At 45.5% G+C, this 18,300-nt stretch overlaps 3 protein-coding genes across 11 annotated transcripts in view; 2 read left to right on the top strand and 1 right to left on the bottom strand.

The window, feature by feature from the left end:
• Positions 1-2,114: 2,114 nt before the first annotated feature.
• Positions 2,115-3,445, top strand: PPP1R35 (protein phosphatase 1 regulatory subunit 35). Of its 2 annotated transcripts, none has more exons than XM_019629900.1 (4): positions 2,115-2,528; positions 2,609-2,861; positions 2,942-3,078; positions 3,310-3,445. In XM_019629900.1, exons 1-4 carry the CDS (start codon positions 2,286-2,288, stop codon positions 3,337-3,339), a joined length of 663 nt encoding a protein of 220 aa, XP_019485445.1. In that variant the 5' UTR covers positions 2,115-2,285; the 3' UTR covers positions 3,340-3,445. The 2 variants fall into 2 exon arrangements, with proteins under 2 accessions (XP_019485445.1, XP_019485444.1); XM_019629899.1 differs by having other exon boundaries at positions 2,117-2,528; positions 3,183-3,445.
• An 821-nt stretch (positions 3,446-4,266) lies between these two features.
• On the bottom strand, positions 4,267-8,683 carry MEPCE (methylphosphate capping enzyme). Its single transcript, XM_019629937.1, has 4 exons — positions 6,631-8,683; positions 5,288-5,506; positions 4,978-5,104; positions 4,267-4,862 (listed from the first exon to the last, which is right to left on the bottom strand). Exons 1-4 carry the CDS (start codon positions 8,287-8,289, stop codon positions 4,810-4,812), a joined length of 2,058 nt encoding a protein of 685 aa, XP_019485482.1. The 5' UTR covers positions 8,290-8,683; the 3' UTR covers positions 4,267-4,809.
• Positions 8,684-8,969: 286 nt separating this feature from the next.
• Positions 8,970-18,300, top strand: part of ZCWPW1 (zinc finger CW-type and PWWP domain containing 1) — a 36,614-nt gene continuing 27,283 nt past the window's right edge. For 6 of the 8 annotated variants that reach the window (XM_019629943.1, XM_019629942.1, XM_019629940.1 and 3 more), the window contains exons 1-4: positions 9,288-9,770; positions 16,232-16,286; positions 17,058-17,317; positions 17,753-17,831. In XM_019629943.1, the coding sequence (XP_019485488.1) occupies positions 16,259-16,286; positions 17,058-17,317; positions 17,753-17,831 (367 nt within the window). In that variant the 5' untranslated portion in view covers positions 9,288-9,770; positions 16,232-16,258. Of the gene's footprint in view, positions 9,038-9,287; positions 9,771-10,149; positions 10,228-16,231; positions 16,287-17,057; positions 17,318-17,752; positions 17,832-18,300 lie in introns of those variants that run through there. The other 2 variants (XM_019629945.1, XM_019629939.1) reach the window with 2 other exon arrangements.

The raw sequence follows: 18,300 nt of genomic DNA, 5'->3' as shown, positions 1-18,300 counted from the left end.
AACAGCACAAAATAACATTTTGCAAAACGTTATTATACTATCTCAACCAGGATACTGACACTCATACAATCCACCAATCTTATTCATATTTCCCAGTTTTGTACTCAGTTTTTTGTGTATGCATAAAGTTCTGTACAATGTTATCACCTGTGTAGGTTCCTGTATCCACAACAGTAAAGGAAATGAACAGTTCCAACACCGAAGGATTCCTGGTGTTGCCCTATTATGACCACAACCACCTCCCTCCCACCACCTCTTCTACCTAGTCCCTAACATTTGGCAACAGCTAAATCTGTCTTCCATTTCTAAACTTGTGTCACTTCTAAAATGTTATGTAAATGAGATATCACAGCATGTAATTTTTTGGGATTGGCTTTTTTATTTTTTCTGCTCAGTATAATAACTTGGCAATTCATCCAAGTTATGTGTATCAAATTTGTTCCTTTTGATTGCTGAGTAGTTTAACTCTTTACCTGTTGAAGTATCTTTGGATTATTTCCAGTTTGGGGCTATTATAAATAAAGTTGCTGTGAACATTTGTGTAGGTTTTGAAATGCCCAGTGGTACAGAGTTAACTACGACATTTGGGGACTAGGGGTACTGATTGAGTCCATTGTTGTTTCTAAGGGCTTTCAGTAGACAGAATTAGGATATACTTTTTTTTTTTTAAGATAGAGCATTTAAAAAAAAATTTTTTTTATTAGGTAACAGTGTGTTTTTTCCAGGACCCATCAGTTCCAAGTCAATTCATTGTCCTTCTATCTAGTTGTGGAGGGCACACACAGCTCAGCTCCAAGTCCAGTCGCTGTTTTTCAATCCATGTGGGAATTGAACTGGCAACCTTATAGTTAAGAGTACACACGCTAACCAACTGAGCCACCCAGCCAGCCGCCCCCTATACTTTTTAATTTAAGCTAAAATATACCATGAGTTCATACAGATACTTCCTAATTTAATTCAAGACTACAGGGAACTTGCATAACATCCTTGATTTTAGATCTGCATCTCTTTTCTCCTGTGACAAAATTCCAGTTCTGGTACAATCAACATAATTATGTTTTGTCACATTTCCACCTACTTTTAACAATATGACTACTATGTACAATTTAAGATTTTATAGGAGTTGATTTTATTTTTTTATTTTGAATGGCACTTAATTTTGTCCTTAGGGTAGATCTTTGGATGTACAGTTAAATCAGTGTGTCTTCAAGTCATTCAGGAGTGTTCCCTTCTGTGTAGTTAGGCCACCAACTGGATATATATTTAGGTTCATTTGTTTCATTTCATTTTCAACTTCTAGGGGCTGATTTTTAAAAGTTAATTTTTATCATACAATCATATAAAACATATAGGTTTCCAAAATCAAATGCATAAAATACATTCAAAGTCTAGCTTCTTTCCCTTCATTGTTTTTTTGCCTTGTCAAGGTATGTAATTATAAAAATTTTTAAATGAGTTATACTTCTTTTTAAAAATGTAAGTATTTATTTACATTTGTACCTCCGTACTCCCTTTCACAAATGAAGCGTAGAGGGAATAGGCATACTTTCTTATTCCAAACTTTAGCAGGAAAGTCTCTAGTGTTTAACCACTGAAATCCTTAAAAACTGTTTTGTAACATGAGGGCATGTTTTTATAGACATGAATATTTTAGGGGACCTTCGAAAAAGAAAAAGTCACAAAAGGCCTCAAGGCTGAGTGAGGCAGTTAATGCGGGGGCAACCAGGACCGCCCAGACCAGAGTCGCAGGAGGGAGCCTGGGGCTGGCATCTGTGAGCCCCGCCCTCACTCAAACTGGGAAGTTCTGGTTCGAGTTCGGAGGCGACAGAAAACATGGAGATGCTGTGAAGGCACGAAGTAGGGAGGTCCAGTGAGGGGAAACTGGACAGTTAAGTTAAAGCTGTCCATTTGGCACCCTGCCAGGGAAGACTGACACACTCAGCACTCCAGCAGAAGCCAAGTGAAGATTCCCTAGGGAAAGGAGGCAAAGTCATAGATTTCGAAAGGAGAAATGGTACCGATGGGGATCCGTAGGGCTTCCACTGGCTTCAGCTCTAAAACCCCGGCCTAGGGGAGGGGCAGAGAGTCTGCGGACGGAAACCAGCTGGAGGCAGAGGGCGGAGTAACGGAAATGACGTTTAGGAGCGTCTATAGGGCGAGGCGGGCTCGTCTGCCCACTCTTTTCGGTAGTGGCTAACGGTTTCCGGTAGCGGTGTCTGGGAAGGGCCGGGACGAGGAGGTGGCGAGCCCGTGCCCCGTGACCTTTGGCCTCCAGTTACGCCGAGATGATGGGCTGTGAGAAGTTAGAGCTGGAGTCGGTGGAAGGGGAAGAGGCCGTGGCGGCCCCGGGGTCTCCCCCAGAACCCCGCGCTCCGGAGCCCCGAGCCCCAGTGCCCGAGCCTGGCCTGGACCTGAGCCTGAGCCTGAGCCCGAGCCCGCGGTCGGAGAGCCCCGAGCGGCTGAATTGCAGCCCGGGGCGGCGGAAAGGGCGGGCGGAGCGGCGGGGCGGGGCCCGCAAGGGGCGGCAGGTGAGCTGGCGTATGGCTTCACCGGCAAATCGCCGACGACCCCGCGCCTATCTCTTCACCGCCTTGCTCTCTGCTCCCAGGTCCGCTTCCGCCTAGCGCCACCTTCCCCGGTCCGGTACGACCCGCTGCTGGCCGTCGCTGCACCAAGCGAGAAGCCCGCGGTTCTGCAGGACCTGGGGGCTCCTGCACCGCAGAGCAGCCTGGCCCTGAGCCTCGAGTTGCAGGCCGCGCGGGCCTCAGCCGCGGGTCAATTCGATGCCACAAAGGCCGTGGAGGAACAGCTGAGAAAGTCGTTCCAGACCCGCTGCGGCCTGGAGGAGAGCGTGGCTGAGGGTGAGGGGGACAGACGGCCTGCCGGGCGCGGGTGTGGGTTTGAGAGGCGCCGCTCACTACCTGTCCCCCTGCGGTCTCAGGGCTGAACGTGCCGCGCAGTAAGCGGCTCTTCCGGGACCTGGTGAGCCTGCAGGTACCCGAGGAACAAGTTCTGAACGCTGCGCTGAGGGAGAAATTGGCGCTTCTGCCGCCGCAGGTCCGAACCCTGCCTCCAAAGGTGAGGGACCTGGGCATGAGCCCCCTTTTGTTCCCTTTCTACCTCCGCCACGGATTCTTTCCTCTCCCCTAGTGTAACCTTACTTTGGGCTCCAACTCCAACAGGAGCCACCTGGGCCAGGGCCAGACATGACCATACTGTGTAACCCAGAAACATTATTTTATGAATCTCCACACCTGACCCTGGACGGTCTTCCCCCTCTCCGGCTTCATCTCCGGCCCCGCCCTTCAGAGGATACCTTCCTCATGCATCGGATACTGAGGCGATGGGAAGCTTAGACCTGGAATTGCTGGTTCATATTTTTGTGTTAAAATATTAGAAATAAAATGGTTTTGCTAATAAATGGAACTCTTCTTGGGAGCCTTAAGATGGGGTCAAGCCTCAGGTTGGACGTTGCCTCGATGTCAAGTTTTTGGCCCTCTTTTAAAGAACTCAGTAATGACAAGTAGAAAACACTGCCCAAGTCAGGGGTTCAGATACCCTCCCCACATATTTCCGATTTGTCACAGCTGCCACTTTTGACACCATGTTTGTTTCTTTGCACCACTTTGATCACTTTAACATGTAGGTCTCAGCCCACATAGTAAATTTCAGGGAAATATTCCCTTATTCCCCAGCTCAAGGAACCTGCAAGTCAGCTACTAGTACCCAGTTGTTGAAATTAATCTCCTTGCTTTTACTTTCAAGGGCCTTGCCCATCTTGTTTACACCTGACCCAAGAGTGTTCAATATTTGTTGAATGAATGTCCAAAGCTTCAGGAACACATGAAGCTGAAGAGCTTCATGTTAAACTGCCAGTTAGGTTTATTCCACAGCACAATAAAAGAGGGTGAGTGGTAGGTCTGTCCTAGAGCAGGGAGGGGAGGTGGTCTGGTCCATAGTGCCTTTTTCTAGCTCCACTTCAACTCCACTGTTAACTTCCAAAGTTAGCCTTCTGCCAAAGCTTCCACACACAAAAAAAGTTTTTTTTTCTGCAGGGGCGGGGATAGATGGGCTCTTCAAGTTTCACATCAAAATTTGCATTATACCTTATTCCTGTCTAGAGTTCTGCATACTTGTGTGTAAATCTGACCAGCAATCCACAATCTTCCCAACCACTGAAAAACCTTGAGACTGTAGTTTGGGCAGAGGAAGCCCAGGTTGTACAGAGAGGCACCATCCCTTCCCTACTTATAAAGTGCCAGACATAGGTGTGGGGGCCACTGCCCTAAACATCAAGTTTATTGTGCTGTTCTTACATTCCAAACCCAACCACCTCTCCCAATGGGGGACAGCAGAGGGAAGGATTTTCACAGTACCTGCGTGCCTCTGTCAGGCTTACCCCTCTTAACCCTCAGTCCATTTATCCATGGTCCACTGAAACGTAGCTAGGGACAAGGGCTGAAGAGAATGGGAATCTCTCCTTGGAAGAACAGGAGGAAGAGGCTAGAGAATTTGATACTCCCCACCTCCCATGCCCTAGGAGAACAGAGGTCAATAAACAGTCCATGCCATCCAGCCCACTGGGCTGGGGGAGAGGAAGATGGTAGTAACTCCAGTACAGCTGGGCTTGCTGCTTAGTTGTCAGAGGTATAGGAAGGCTGGGGCAACAATGTAGGAAAAGCTTTCTTTGCAGATCCGAGAAAGGAAACTTTGGAGCCAGAAAGGAAAGACTGGGATAATTTCTTCTTCCCCCAGGTCCTTAGGAGTAGTGGGCAGCTTCTTCACACTTTTTTCTGTTCAGGGGGCCACTTAGTGGCTGGGGGAACGGGCCTTGTGGAACAGGTACACAGGACGCTGGAAGCCTGAGAAGAGAGGGCAATCAGGAGGGGTTGGCAGGACCTCAAGAGTCCATAGGGTCTGCACCCTCTCCACCAGGACTGGCCTCTCTTCCTCCCCCAACAAAAAAGCCAGCCTTACCTTTGGAGGTGGTGTGGGGTGTGGCCACAAGCTCATAGCTGGAGAACCCCACCTCTGGGGATGTAAGGTAGCAACTGAACTGCTCTGGCTTCAGCTGGATTCGATAGTAGTTCTTGTAGATTGTTTCCTATGGACAAGGGCAGGGGACCATTTCAGCTTGCTGCCTTCTCCCTTGGCAGAGAATGATGCCCACCCGACAACCCAGGGGAACTTTTCACTTTGCTCAGAAAGTCCTTTCTGCTTCCTCGAGGCCTTCTTGCCTCAACTGAAGGAAGGATGTCCCACAATGTCCACTGAAACCCCAACTCACTGTGAGAGTCTTTCTCTTGCCATAGGATGACCAAGGTTGGGGTTCCAGGACCAGAATGCCCCCAGGGCGTAGGTGCCGGTAGATCCGGCGAAACATGCGCTTCAGTCCCTCATCTCCCCAGTTCAGATGCACCCACTTGGTGAGGCTGAGGCAGAGCACCACGTCATACTCAGGTGTTTGGGCCTCCACCAGCTCATCTCGATCCAGCACATAATTACCCTGAGGGCAAGAATAGGGGGCCAGGTCAACAAGAGGCATGAAAAGAACCACTGCCTCCACACAACTCGTCCTGCAGCCTCACTTTAGCCCTTCGCCACAGTTATCTGTGATACATGGTGCCCACTGAGTCTCATTTTCTTGCATGCTACTGGTGGTAAACCAATCAAATATAAAAACAGAACCCAGGCAATTTTAAATTGAGCAAAGTGTCCATGAGATCTCCAAAGCTGGGATGAAACTGCTAAGAATGCTGGGGTTCCTCCAAGACCCTGTCCACAAACGTAAGTTGAGGGACTCAACATTATGCAAAGGGACCTAACCGAGATTTGAAAAGGAAACCTGTGGTTCCTTCTCTGTAGTTGGGACTTGCAAAGTTTCAGGCTTGTTCTTTCTTTTCTTCCAGATAAGAGTCTCATCCCTCAGGAAACCTTTTCTAGATAAGCTCATTACTACCCTCTGGAAAAGTCCATTCTTTTAGGCTTGACGCAACATACTGCCAACACTATGGGGAACTATGTGCAGTCAAGGGACACATGCTGAAGACATGTTACTCCCTTCCTGCAGAGGACTCTGACTCTTCCCCATCCCATTGTCTAGGGTCAACGTAGAGATGACCTAATGTCAAGCCTCTTGGGTTCCTCACCACTCACACTCTTCAACCAACTCTGTATATAATGCAAACAAGATCCCTATCAAAGGAGAGAAACTGTAAATATTAGCCACTATCTAATCCCCACATCTGAAGACGTTCCATGTCTGACACCCATCCCTTCATGCATCTTCAGTAGAAAGTTTTCAGTAGAAACTAGACCAAAGCCCTTAGTATCAGCAGTAGCCTCCAAAGGAAGGTGGACTGGTCTGGATTATAATCCAGGCTGGGAGCAGGGCAAAAGAAGACCCTAATTTGGGGCTTGTCATGAGAAAAGAGCCCAGGTAGAGCTCCCACCTTTCTAGTTTATAGGAGGAAGAGACAACCTAGGTGAATCAGTTGCAGATTCAGACCCTTAAGGACCTGGTTCTCCTAGTGAGAACTGCATGTGCAGAAATCTGTTTCATACCTTCCCCTGCCATATTCCCGTTTAATCTCATCTTCATGCCTGGCCCCTAACCCAACACCCTCTTACCCTGACGAAGACAACATTGTTGGGGAAGACTGATGTGTCTGCTCCATCCAAGGGCAATTGGGGTGCAGCGATGGGACCCCTGCTGGCTGTCAGTGAGGCTGGAAAGCAACTTCTTTTTCGGACGGTCGTGGTCCCTTCCTCACTGTCTGCCTCTGGGTCCCCCTCAGAAGTCTGGGGTGGCAGACGCAGCTCCTCAGATAGGTAGTGTCGGATATTTTGGCGGGCCGAGTGGATGAGCTGGGCATCGATATCCAGGCCCACCATGCGGGATGGGCCCCATTTACAGGCAATGCTCAGGGTCAGATGGCCCACATTGCAGCCCAGATCGAGGACGTCCCGACCCCGAAACCACTCAGGCTTGAACACCCGAAGGCGCCCATCCTCACAGGAAGGATTGCGGTACCCATAGTACTTGGAATAATTCCCATACTGGAACTTCCGCTGTTGCTTTTTAAAGCCTGCTGCAGGTAGTGGGTGGAGGTGGTGGCGGCCTCCCCCACTCCCTCGGCCCTTTTCCTTGGGACCCTGGCCTCCACCCCTAGCCCCTGCCTCTGACTTGCTGGAAGTCCTGCGACGTTTTCGATGTCGTGAGGAGGAAGACGAGGGTGCAGAGGTAACTGAGGCAGCTGGAGGGGCTGAAAGGGAGCCTGAGGGACCCTGTAGGGCAGATGGAAGGGGAGACACGACCTCATCCCTGCAGTTGATGGCTGTGTTGAGTTCATAGGGCTGGGGGGCATCCCGATTCTGGCCCCTATGCCGCTGCTGCTGTGTGGTGCCCTCCCCATGGAGTGAGGGAGTGAGGGGGGCTGTGGGTAGCACGGAGTGGCTATCGTTCCCTCCAGTTGTTGCCTGCTGCTGCTGGTGGTGCTGTCCCCGGTGTCTATGCCGCTTCCGACCAGTCTTGAGTGGCGAAGCAAGAACTACTTGGGCCTCGTCAGTGCAAGTATTGAGACTGAGTGGGTCAGTAATATCTTTGGGGATGAGAATCTCCACTGGATCTCGCCCCTTGGCTGGAAGTGGGGATGACTTAGGGGTCTCTGCATTGAGTGCGCGGCTCACTTCCTCATCCAGGAGACTATTCAGATTCAGTGGATCAAAGATATTGCCCCCCAGGAGGAAGTTGGAGGGTAACACAGAGTCACAGTCCGAATTAACCCGCCTGCGCCTCTTGAAGGCCGGATGTTTGAAGCCTCCACCACCTCCTACATTGCAGCTATTTCTCCTCTTGCCCCCACCTCCCCCAGGGGGCCGGTGGGGTTGATAGCCATTACGGGGTCGAGGCGGGGCAGGGGGCCCCAGTTCTGTTCCGCCCCCTCCCCGTCGCTCCTCCCCAACGTCCGGGGGAGCGGCTCGCCCCTGGGGATCCGACAAGCTGGCCTCCCCTTGCGCCTGGGGGCCGCCCCCTCGTTGCTGCTGCGACTGGCCTCCCCGAGGGATGGATGTAGCACCGGGGCTCTCCTTCCCGGCCCCAGAAGCCGGAGCCCCGGCTGTGTGCGCGCGCGGGCCCGGCCCGCGCTGCGTCCCGCCGCGGAGCTCCCCGGAGGCGGCCTCTCGGTGCGGCTGCACCGAGGGGCCGCCCCCTCCGCCCGACTCCTCTTTAAGCGGAGGCGGCGGGGCCGGCACCAGAAACGGCTCCTTCTCTGCCGCCATCTCGATCATTTCTTCCCCTTATTCCGTCCCAGTAGAGGGCTACGGAGGGGGGGGGCAGGGGGCTTAACCCCCCTTCTTAGACCCTGCTCCCTTCCCCCTCTCGAGTGCGCGCGCAGCTCTGCTCTTCTCGCCTAGTCTCGCGCCCAAGCGCCTCCCCCGAAGCGCGTCCCACTCGCCCGCGAGACCACAAGATGCCCGCGAGACCCGAACTCGAGGAATCAACTGCGCGTGCGCGGACCCTTTTCTCCCCTACCACTACCACTTTGGCGCGAGCGCGCGCTGCTGGAGCGCGTTCCTCACGTCCCGGAATCACGCATGCGCACTCTGCCACCACCCTGGTCGCGCGCGCATCCGAGTACGAATCAACTTAACGGCTCCGGGAGTTTAAATATAGCCCCCCCTCAACCCCCACAAAGAGCCCACCACCCCAAACTGACACCCTACTTCCCTTCGCAGCTATGTTCGTCCCTACTGATATCCTTTGTCTCTGCCGCGCGATCCCACCCACCGTAGGCGGGATACGGGGAGCTGGTGTGAAAAGGTCTCCTTGACACCCGACCCTTGTTCCTGAGGAATGAGTCTCAGCGGTCTCCGCCCGGCTCTAAACCCAACAACCTCCCTACCCCGCCTCCTTCCTCCCCCTAGCGGGCAGCGCCTGCGCACACCCTTTAGGGCTTGCGCGGGTAGATGCAGCACGTGCTGGAGACGACACCCCGCCCTCCGCCTAGGGGCGCGGACTGTTACGTCGCTTCCTCAGGTTTGGTACACGTAACGTGCGTCAGCACGATTGGGGGGGCGTGGCGAAGGAATGGGATGGCCCTCATGAATTATTTATGACATGGATTTCCCCCTCTAACCTCCCCCCTCCGCTTTGCCCACCTCCTTAGAAAGGTTTCCGAGGGGCGGAGGGGTGAAATTTAAAAGTAGAGGAAGGGAAGGAGCGGAGCGTACCGACCGTCTTGCTACGAACTGTTCTCAGTAAAATACGATAGGTCATTTTAACTCACCCCCCTGGAAAATATTCGCTGCTGAACTGAAAAAAATCATCACTTTTAAAACAGCCGATGTTGTCCAACTTCCTCTTCCCCGGAAATGGCTGAGTAGTTCTCTGCTCCTCCGCCTTGCCCCAGTCGCGATCACCTGGGGACACCACGCCCTTTCCTCTGCTTCTACACGCACGGCCCCGACCCCAACGCCTCCGCCCACCACCCGACGCCTGCGCACGGGTTCCTAGCCCGCGGACTGCGACCCTGTGCCAACCACAGCCATCATATCGCATTCAGTCTTTCCCGAGCGCAAGCTGCAGCTTTGCGCCCCCTTCTAGAAAAACGAGTGTAGCTGGCGAAGAGGTTTTGGCCTACTTTGGGCCCCTGCCTGGGCCAATGGGGAGGAAGCTATTCGACGCCCTTTCCACTGGGTGCTAGGTGGCCCGTTCTCCCTGCCAAGTGCTTGGGGGTGCAGGTCCTGAGGCTGAGAGGAGGGCGGTAGAGGTGAGAGTGGGGTTAATATTAAAATATTAAAATAAGGGTGCGAAGGAGACTAAAAGGAAGAATAGGAATCGGAACGAAAAGACGAAGGAAAAGGCAGTCTGGGAGAGAAAAGTTAGGAAAAGAAAGATGTGCTTCCTTAACGATCAGGCGCTGCTGCTGCCGCCTTAAAAACAAAAAGGGTGAGGCCGACCAGGATTATGGGATTTGTAGTTTTACGGGACGTTCGATTGGAAGCTTGCGGAAATAACTCAGCGGCGCGAGCAAAGCGGCTTCCAGCTGCGCATGCGCCTCAGCACTGGGAGTTCGCCGCTTGAGGGAGCTGCGGAGCTTTGTGTGGCCTCGTGCCTTTTCTTGGTGGCGGGAAAAGTGAGTCGAGGTTGGAGGGGCTTGCGGGATTGCTGAAATTGGTCACCCTGCTCCTCGTTCCAGAAGGTAGCAGGCTCCTCTCCCTTTGCAGGTGAAGTTTCTAGGTGCGGCCAATCCTGGAACCTTTCGTCTGAGGAGTTTTCTCTTCAGTGCGACAACCAACTCTTACCCCTGTTCCTTAGAACCTCTAACCCCAGACTCACCTCCAACAAACAATGTCACGGTGCTCCTTTAAGAATTTCATGGCAGGCAACGCTGGTCTGAGCGAGAATAAGGATACTGGTGCCTCAGCGGGAGGGGCAGCTGAGGGGAAATTCTCTCATGGTGGGGTTCTTGATGGGGAAGAAAAGCTAGAAAGCCATTATTTTACCCTTTGAGCGGCGTCAAGGACTTTTGACTCTGTGATACCTCCGATCTTAATTGTTATCCTTAAGAGAGAATTGGTGAGGGAAGAGAGAGAAAAAATGCAAATCACCAAAAATTCTTCCCTCAGACCTTTTACTGTTCCAAACCTTAGCACCCGGAGAGGGATAATGGTGCAGGAATCTGGAAGTTTGAGGTCCGTAATAGCGGCACATGTGGAAGCATCTGTCAGTAGATAGCAAGAGTCTGAACGAGATAAGAATCCAGAAAGAGAGTCAGTAATTTGGTGATAAGTGGCTATATCTCTGTGCTTTCTTGCTCTCGCTGAACCAAGAAGCTTTACTTCACCATTAATTTATTTATAAGCGTCTGTAAAAAGGTTTGCCGTATTTCCCCATGTATGTATGAGATGCACCCTTTTTTGAAAAAATTGGGATCTAAAAACGGTGCATTTATACAGTGGTTGTAGATTTCAAATGCCATAGATGGAACTGAGGACAAGGCAATGTATGAAGACTGATTGGTCATCAGACACAGATGAGGGCAAGCTAATGGTTGGGAGTTTTGAGAGTGATGAGGAATTGTATGAGTTTTATGATGAATAAAACTTGAGTTCAATAACTTTATGTAGTACATTTTTTTTCAAATTTCAGGCCCCCAAATTAAGGTGCATCTTATACATGGGAGCGTCTTATACATGGGGAAATACGGTAGTTCAAGTACAGTAGTTATGATAGTAATGTCTTGTTAGGTGGCCTAATATAGGCAGTAGGGTAGCTGGAATCTTTTCCCTCTGTTTTGTTAAAAGTTTTAAATCATGCTTGCTGAGCACACACACAAAAAAACAAAGGAAACTACTATTACTAATAGAGGCATGAAAATAAGCAGGGGTCTACACACCATTAGACATTAAAGCCAAAAGCAAATCGAACTCCAGCCTAAAGGAGATTTTAAATATAGTCTTTAAATACAGATTTTCGAGGCCCATGGAGTCTGTGTTAGAGGACAAATCTAAAAGGGTTTATTTTTGTTCTCTTAGACCAAGGATTCCAGGGACAATATAAAGAAGGACTATTGGATAGTTAGGAGAGGGACATTTGTGAACACATTCTAAGTAGGGGGAGGAGGGAGGAGAATGTTTTTTGAAAAATATTGACAAGACTGAATTATGTTATTTAGATCAGTTCTCAAACATGTTGGTCTCAGAACCCTTTTATACTCTTAAAATTATGAAGGACTCCAAAATATTGGTTTATATCTATATATTTATTGGTATTAATCTATTAGAAATTAAACAAAGTTAAACATATCAATGTTAAAATAACAATAAACCCATTACATGTTAACATAAATAACATTTTTATGAAAAATATTTTTTCCTAAACGAAAGGAAAGCTAGTGTGAAGAATGGTGTTTTTTATGTTTTTGTAAATGTATTTCATATCTGGCTTGATAGAAGACAGCTGGATTTTCATGCTTCTGAATTAAATCCGTTATGATACAGGCAGGCATACCTCCTTTTATTGCACTCTGCTTTATTGCACTTCACAGGTGTGTGTGTGTTTTTTTTTTTTTTTTAGCTGAGCCATCCTGCCACCTGTTGGCAGCTCAGCTGCTGCTTAGCTCGGGCCGGGCATCGAACTGCTGTTGCTCAGAGCTCAAACTCTTGAACGAGCTCTTAACCAACTGAGCCACTCGGCTGGCCCTTCATAGGTCTTTTTTTACAAATTGAAGGCAAGACTCTCCACTAGAAAAAAGAGTACGGCTTGCTTTATTGCAGTACTCACTTTATTGTGGTGGTCTGGAACCAAAGCTGCAGGGTATGCCTGAATCTTGTTTTGGTTGAAGTATATGAGAAAATTCAGCCTAACACAGATAAATAGTTGGAAAAGGGAGGAGACCCCCAGGAATCTTTGGATAATACTTTGAGAGCTGCTGAGCTAGGTAATTTTATCTTAAAAACAATGTGATGATTTTTAATGTCTAAGTGAAATAAAACTTCCTATTTTTTTGGAATACCTCATTCACCTTCCCTTGGTGCCCTTTATTTGTTGTTTCTAAGTCTGCCCCCCCTTCTTATTCACCCTTCTTTTTTATATTGAATGAATAGCACCTGGTTTATAGAACTTTCTTTTACTTTCATATTTAAAGCTTTATTGGATTTTCCCCCTCTCTTTTTCATCTAAGGTAAGAGAAGGGAAATTAAAACCTCAAATGTTATCCCTGGATCTAGAGCCCCTAGTCATTTAGTAGCTGGTCAGATGAAAGTTGGTGGCGTTTTATATATTGAGTTGTCTGAAAGTCATGACGCATTTTTGCAACGAAAAAGATGGAAAAATACATCATGATTTTTCTGACAACCTGATATTTATTTACTGTCTTTTTAAAATTTTTCTCTCTGTGAACTAAATTTCAGTATTTGTTATTGTGGGAGAAAATAATTAGTCTGAAACAGAGAAGCAGAGACTTGAATTGTCAGACAGTGACTTTCTGGCTTCCCCTTTATTGATCAGTTTAGAGATTTTCTTTAAAAGTAAGGTTCTTCATTACTCCCCTCCCCTCTAGATTATACATCACTGCTTACAGATTTACTACATCTTATTAAGTCAACAATGATCCACAATTTTATCCAGTTGATTAGGGCTCCAGTAACACACTTTTGCCTAGAGAGGTCACTATGGGCTTAGAAAATGATTTGAACCTAAATATTGGAAACTCTTGCATTTTTAGGTTGATCAAAATATTCTTTTCATTTTACTTAAAGAATTTAAAATTTTAAAAAATCGTTTTTGAAGTGGTAATATATATATGTTATAAAATGCTAGAGATGCATAAGGTGGTACAGTAAAAAGCTCGCTTCCACCCCCAGCCACACAGTTCCATTCTCCAGAGGTACTTTTGTCAGTTCTTGTGTATTCTTCGAGATAGTTGATGGATATACAGCATATTATGTAAATGTACATTTAAAAAAAATCAAATATCTCAAATACACTAATTTCTCATTTCTCATTTAGTATAGCTTTTCTTATAATGTAGATTACCTTCATAGTGACTTCTCATGATTATTTTTGGAATTCTGGAGTCTGAGAGAAGATGTATTTGTCATTTGTGGTCGAATAAAATTGCAGCCAATTTTATTCAGTTTCTAGCTTCTATTTAAGATTACCATAAAGAAGGAGACCAATTTGCTGCATTTTTTCTCCCCCAATTTCCCATTTGCTTTTTTTCCTGGAGCAAATAATTTTGGGGGTTGGTGGTGATGAGTTAAATGGAAAAAGTAAGCAAATGTGCTCTTTAATATCAAGGAAAAGTAGTTCTGCAGATTATTTATATTCACATTATATATCATTATATTATAATTCACATCTGAATTATTTATATTTATACAACCAAGAAAAGGAACAGAAAAATACCAAAAGATAATTTAAAAATACTTTGCACTCAGCCATACTGTGGCCCCACTAAGTCAAGCCCCAACACCTTTTGAATTCATCTTGGGAACTAGGGAGAGGAACTCTACACCCTGAACAACAGAGTGTTTACTGTAGCTTGGTCATTTGAGGTCTTAACATTTCCAGATCCTTTAAAGGGAACTGTATATAAACTGGAAGATCCATTTTTTGCTGCTTTTGGGTCTCTGTATAGTGGCAGATGGCAGAATTAGAAGATTGAGTTTCAGGTTCAGACCTTCAAAGTACTCAAAACTAACAGCCAGAAATAAGATCATTGAGAAGAATAGACATGTTATTAATATCATTTAAAATCCGAAGGCCTGGGTATTAGCACTGAGGCTTTGGGCAAACCACTTAACCTGTCTTTGTATATTTTTTCATCTGTAAAAGGGGGAGATGGCATTCTATTACCTCTAAAGACCCTACCAGAGCTACAGTGTTTGTTATAACTGTTAAAATAAAGAGTGAATTATATGCTTTAAGCCTAAAAAAACTGGGTAGAGGGTTATAAGAAGTTTAGGCTGATAAAACAAAAGGCAATTATCTTCAAATAGCTGGATAGAAAAATTATCAATATCAATATCAATATAGATTGAAAAATGTATAAATTATTGGAATATCACAAGATGAGTTTTGGCACTCTCCTGGGCCACAGATGACTTATAGCTGTGTAGGTATACTAATCTCCAGCGTATGATGTGATTGAAGGCCCATCACTTCCATCCCTCCATTGCCTATGGCTGTGAACAGCCTGGTCCTTTCACTCTAAAGTACCTAGAAATATAGTTTTCCATGTGCTTCAATGTGTACTTTTAGTCTACACTTTTTGTGTGTGCTATGAGGTTAAAATGCTTGTGAAGCACTGAACTAGACTATTAGGATGTAGCATAGCTTACAGACTTTTAAATCAGACAGTTGTAATCCTGATTTTACCACTCATCAATTACTTAATATCTCTAAATCCCTCTAAGCCTCAATTTCCCCAGGTGGCATTTATCTCATAGGTTTATTGTGAATATTAAATGAGATGATATGTGTAAAGGGTAAGAAATATGATCAATGTTCAATAAGTGTTATTCATTATTATTAGTCACAATTTTGGTAATAATAATGAAGCATATTGATGTAATGTAGAACATTTGTGAGTAGATAGTGACACATGAACTATGGCTATAGAGAGGAGATGCTAGATTCTTATTACTCGCTTCTCTGGGGACCTCAGTTGGTTACCAAATATTTCCTAGCCATGAATAAAGATTGCTAGAATCCAGCACACTGGAAAATTTATTGGACTAGAAGATCTAAGTAAAGGGAAAAATATACATTAGAGTGATGTTAAACAAGGAGGTCTCTATGCATAGGGACCTCTGAATTAAGTCATAGAATTGCCAAATTATTTGTGTTTTAAGCATTTAACTTGTGAAATGAGGTTATTTCTCTGAAGAAAACTCTCTTGAACTCCCAGCCAGGCCCGTCCATACTCTACTACTACTATCTTATTATTATTTATACTTCCATCTGTTAAAAACAAGACAACAAGCCCCAAATGGAGCTTCTTATGCTAAGCCCCATGTCACCAAACCAAGACTTAATTTAATTACAGTTTCAGCCCTCCTAGAAATGGAATCTTAAGCCAGTCAATCAGGAATTGCCTGATCAGCACTAGCTTGGCAATCTGCCAGATAGACCCTTTAACTTCCTTGTTCTTCTCCCTTCTGCCTATAAAAATCTTTTATTTTGTATAGCTTCCTGGAGCTCCTTTCTGTCCGGTAGATTGGATGCTGCCTGATTTATGAATCATTTAATAAAGTCAATAAGATCTTCAAAATTTACTTAGTTCAATTTTTTTTTTTGGATCAAACCATTTTATTGAGAGCTTTGCGGGGAGGGTCGAAGGGCTGGGAATACGTTGAGATACGACGTCTTTGGCCTGCTGGGATCCCTCAAGCTTCACAGCCGCTGAAAGCGAATTTTGTTTTTTTTAACACATCACTACCACTATTACTACCTACTGACGAGTGCCTGCTTCATGCTGGACATGGTTCTAGGCACTTAAAAGACTAAGGATTATTGCTAATCTTTAAAACAGTAACCCTCCTTATCCCCTGGCATGTAATTCGCACTGATGAGAAGTGTAGTCAAGAAGGCAGAAAATGTAGTTCAGGGGTTCCAGGAAAAGAGATCCTGAACCCAAGAAAACAGGGAGAGAAGAAAGTTTAAAATCATATTCAATCAGAGTCATTATTTATTTATTTTTAATTTATTTATTTTTCCTAACAGAGACACGAAGTGTAGCTTCTGAGCTGAATGATGACAACATTGCAGAGTAAAGAAGGTGAGTCAAGAGTGATGAAGTTCACTTTATACATTTCTCTCATTTCCCCCTTCTGTCTCAGCTCTTGGTCATCTGGACCAAAAGGTCCAGATGCCCACCAAAGGGAAGCTCAGTTCACATATATTTTGTGTCCACTCTGTTAAAGTTGCTACGTTTCTAGATACTTTGAGTGAAATATGTATGACTTAGAAAACAGTCCTGCTCAAGGAATATATGAACTTGTAGGGAGAGAAAAAACATTTAAATATCTATAACATAAATTTGAATGGGGTGAATGCTACCAGGGAAGTACAAAGTGTTATGGAAGCTCAGAAGAAAGAGATATTATTTATATCTGGGAGGATCAATCCAATTTTCATTGCATCATTTGTAGATTTTGACTAGTTTTTTTCCATTTTCTCTAATTTCTTGTAAAATATTGTCCAAAGTTAAAATGAGCAAATTAAAAAATTTCACATTTGAATAATTCAGTTTTCCATATGCTTATATTTATCACCTTTGAGTTATGTAGTGGTTCCTAAGCCTGGAAGTATGTCAGAATCATCATCTAGATAGACCTGTAAAACTACAAATGCTTGGGTCTCATTTCAAACTACATCAGAATCTCAGGGCAGGTGGGGTGATGATGGGTGAGGAAAGGCCTAGAAATCTGAATTTATTAAAATTTTTTCCAGATAATTCTGATATGGCCAGTCAATGGGCAGTGTTTGGCAGTCCCTGTATTAGACTCTATGTTTCATAAATTCCATTTGATAATCAAATTTCTTTCAGAATATGGGAAAGGACCAAAAAAAACCTTTGCTCCACCTGCACAAAAATTGCATAGCCTGATGTCCTATAGCCCTAACTCACCCAAAGAGGAGACCCTGGGGATCAGTTCTCCAGTGGTACAAGCCAGGCCAAACCTGCTAAAGGCCAGGTTAGAGAAGAAGAAGAAGAAGGCAAAAGCAACCACAAAGAATGGTCCAAGCAGTGGCCAGGAGAAGAAAGTAAAGGCTCAAGACAACAAGCAAGCAGAGAAGAAAAAAAAGGTATCAGTTATATTGGGCTTTAATGGCACAGTTTCTCCTAGTCATCTAGCCTAGACAAACAGAATCTTTTCATGTTGGGGAAATACATCCTGTAGTTTCAGTCTCTTATTCCTTTTCAGTTTCTTATTCCTTTCCTCAAAGAGGTAAAAAATGTTATGATGAAAGCATTCAGCAGGAAATAAAGGGTAGGGAAGGGCTGAAGTGGGTTGGAGATGAGAGTAGAGGTGGACAGAAACTTTATCAATTTTTTCCTTTCGCTCCTTTATTCCCAAGGGATCTGGGATAGCGTTAATGGGGTCCTTAGGTATGTTCATTGACTTCAGGCTCTCAGCTTTGTGAATTTACTGCCTCATCTAAAGGAGGCTTCCCTGACTGGCCATACAGGAGGAATGGGAAAAGATGAGCAGTTTTCCTCCCCTACCCTTGTCTCTGCAGGAAAAATCAAGTCTTACCAATGCAGAATTTGAGGAGATTTTCCAGCTTGTGCTACAGAAGTCCTTCCAGCAGAGCTTGGGTATGCTTATAGTGAGCGAAAAAGAGTTTCAGTTAGGCAGAGAAACTGTTATCTGAGGTGTAGAGTAAGTTGACAGCTTCATTCCTTTCTTCCATGTTCCTAAGTAAGAAAATATTAGATGGAACTTTGAAATATTTTAAAATACTTCTTCTTCTATCAACAGGACTATAGCCAAACCACCTTAGCTAGGGGGTGCAGACTTTTAGAAAAGTAGATTACATTGACTTCAGAATATAAATATAATCATCTCTAGATTTTAAAAATGTAATTTAAATTCATTTTTATATGGTTACAATATACTTACAAAAGATAAATTGTTTTTCCCAGGTTTAAAGAACTTAGCTTCCATCTATCCTTGTATATTTTCTGTTTTGAATACTGTTTTTTTTTTTTTAAGATTTTTATTGGGGAATTGGGGGGATGGGAACAGTGCTGGGGAATTGGGGAAAGGGGAACAGACAAGTTGCTG

The sequence above is a fragment of the Hipposideros armiger genome, unplaced genomic scaffold, assembly GCF_001890085.2.
Source record: "Hipposideros armiger isolate ML-2016 unplaced genomic scaffold, ASM189008v1 scaffold_875, whole genome shotgun sequence".
Classification (NCBI taxonomy): Eukaryota; Metazoa; Chordata; class Mammalia; order Chiroptera; family Hipposideridae; genus Hipposideros; species Hipposideros armiger.
Note: the sequence above shows the minus strand (reverse complement) of the source record. Positions and strands in the feature narration are given on the sequence as shown.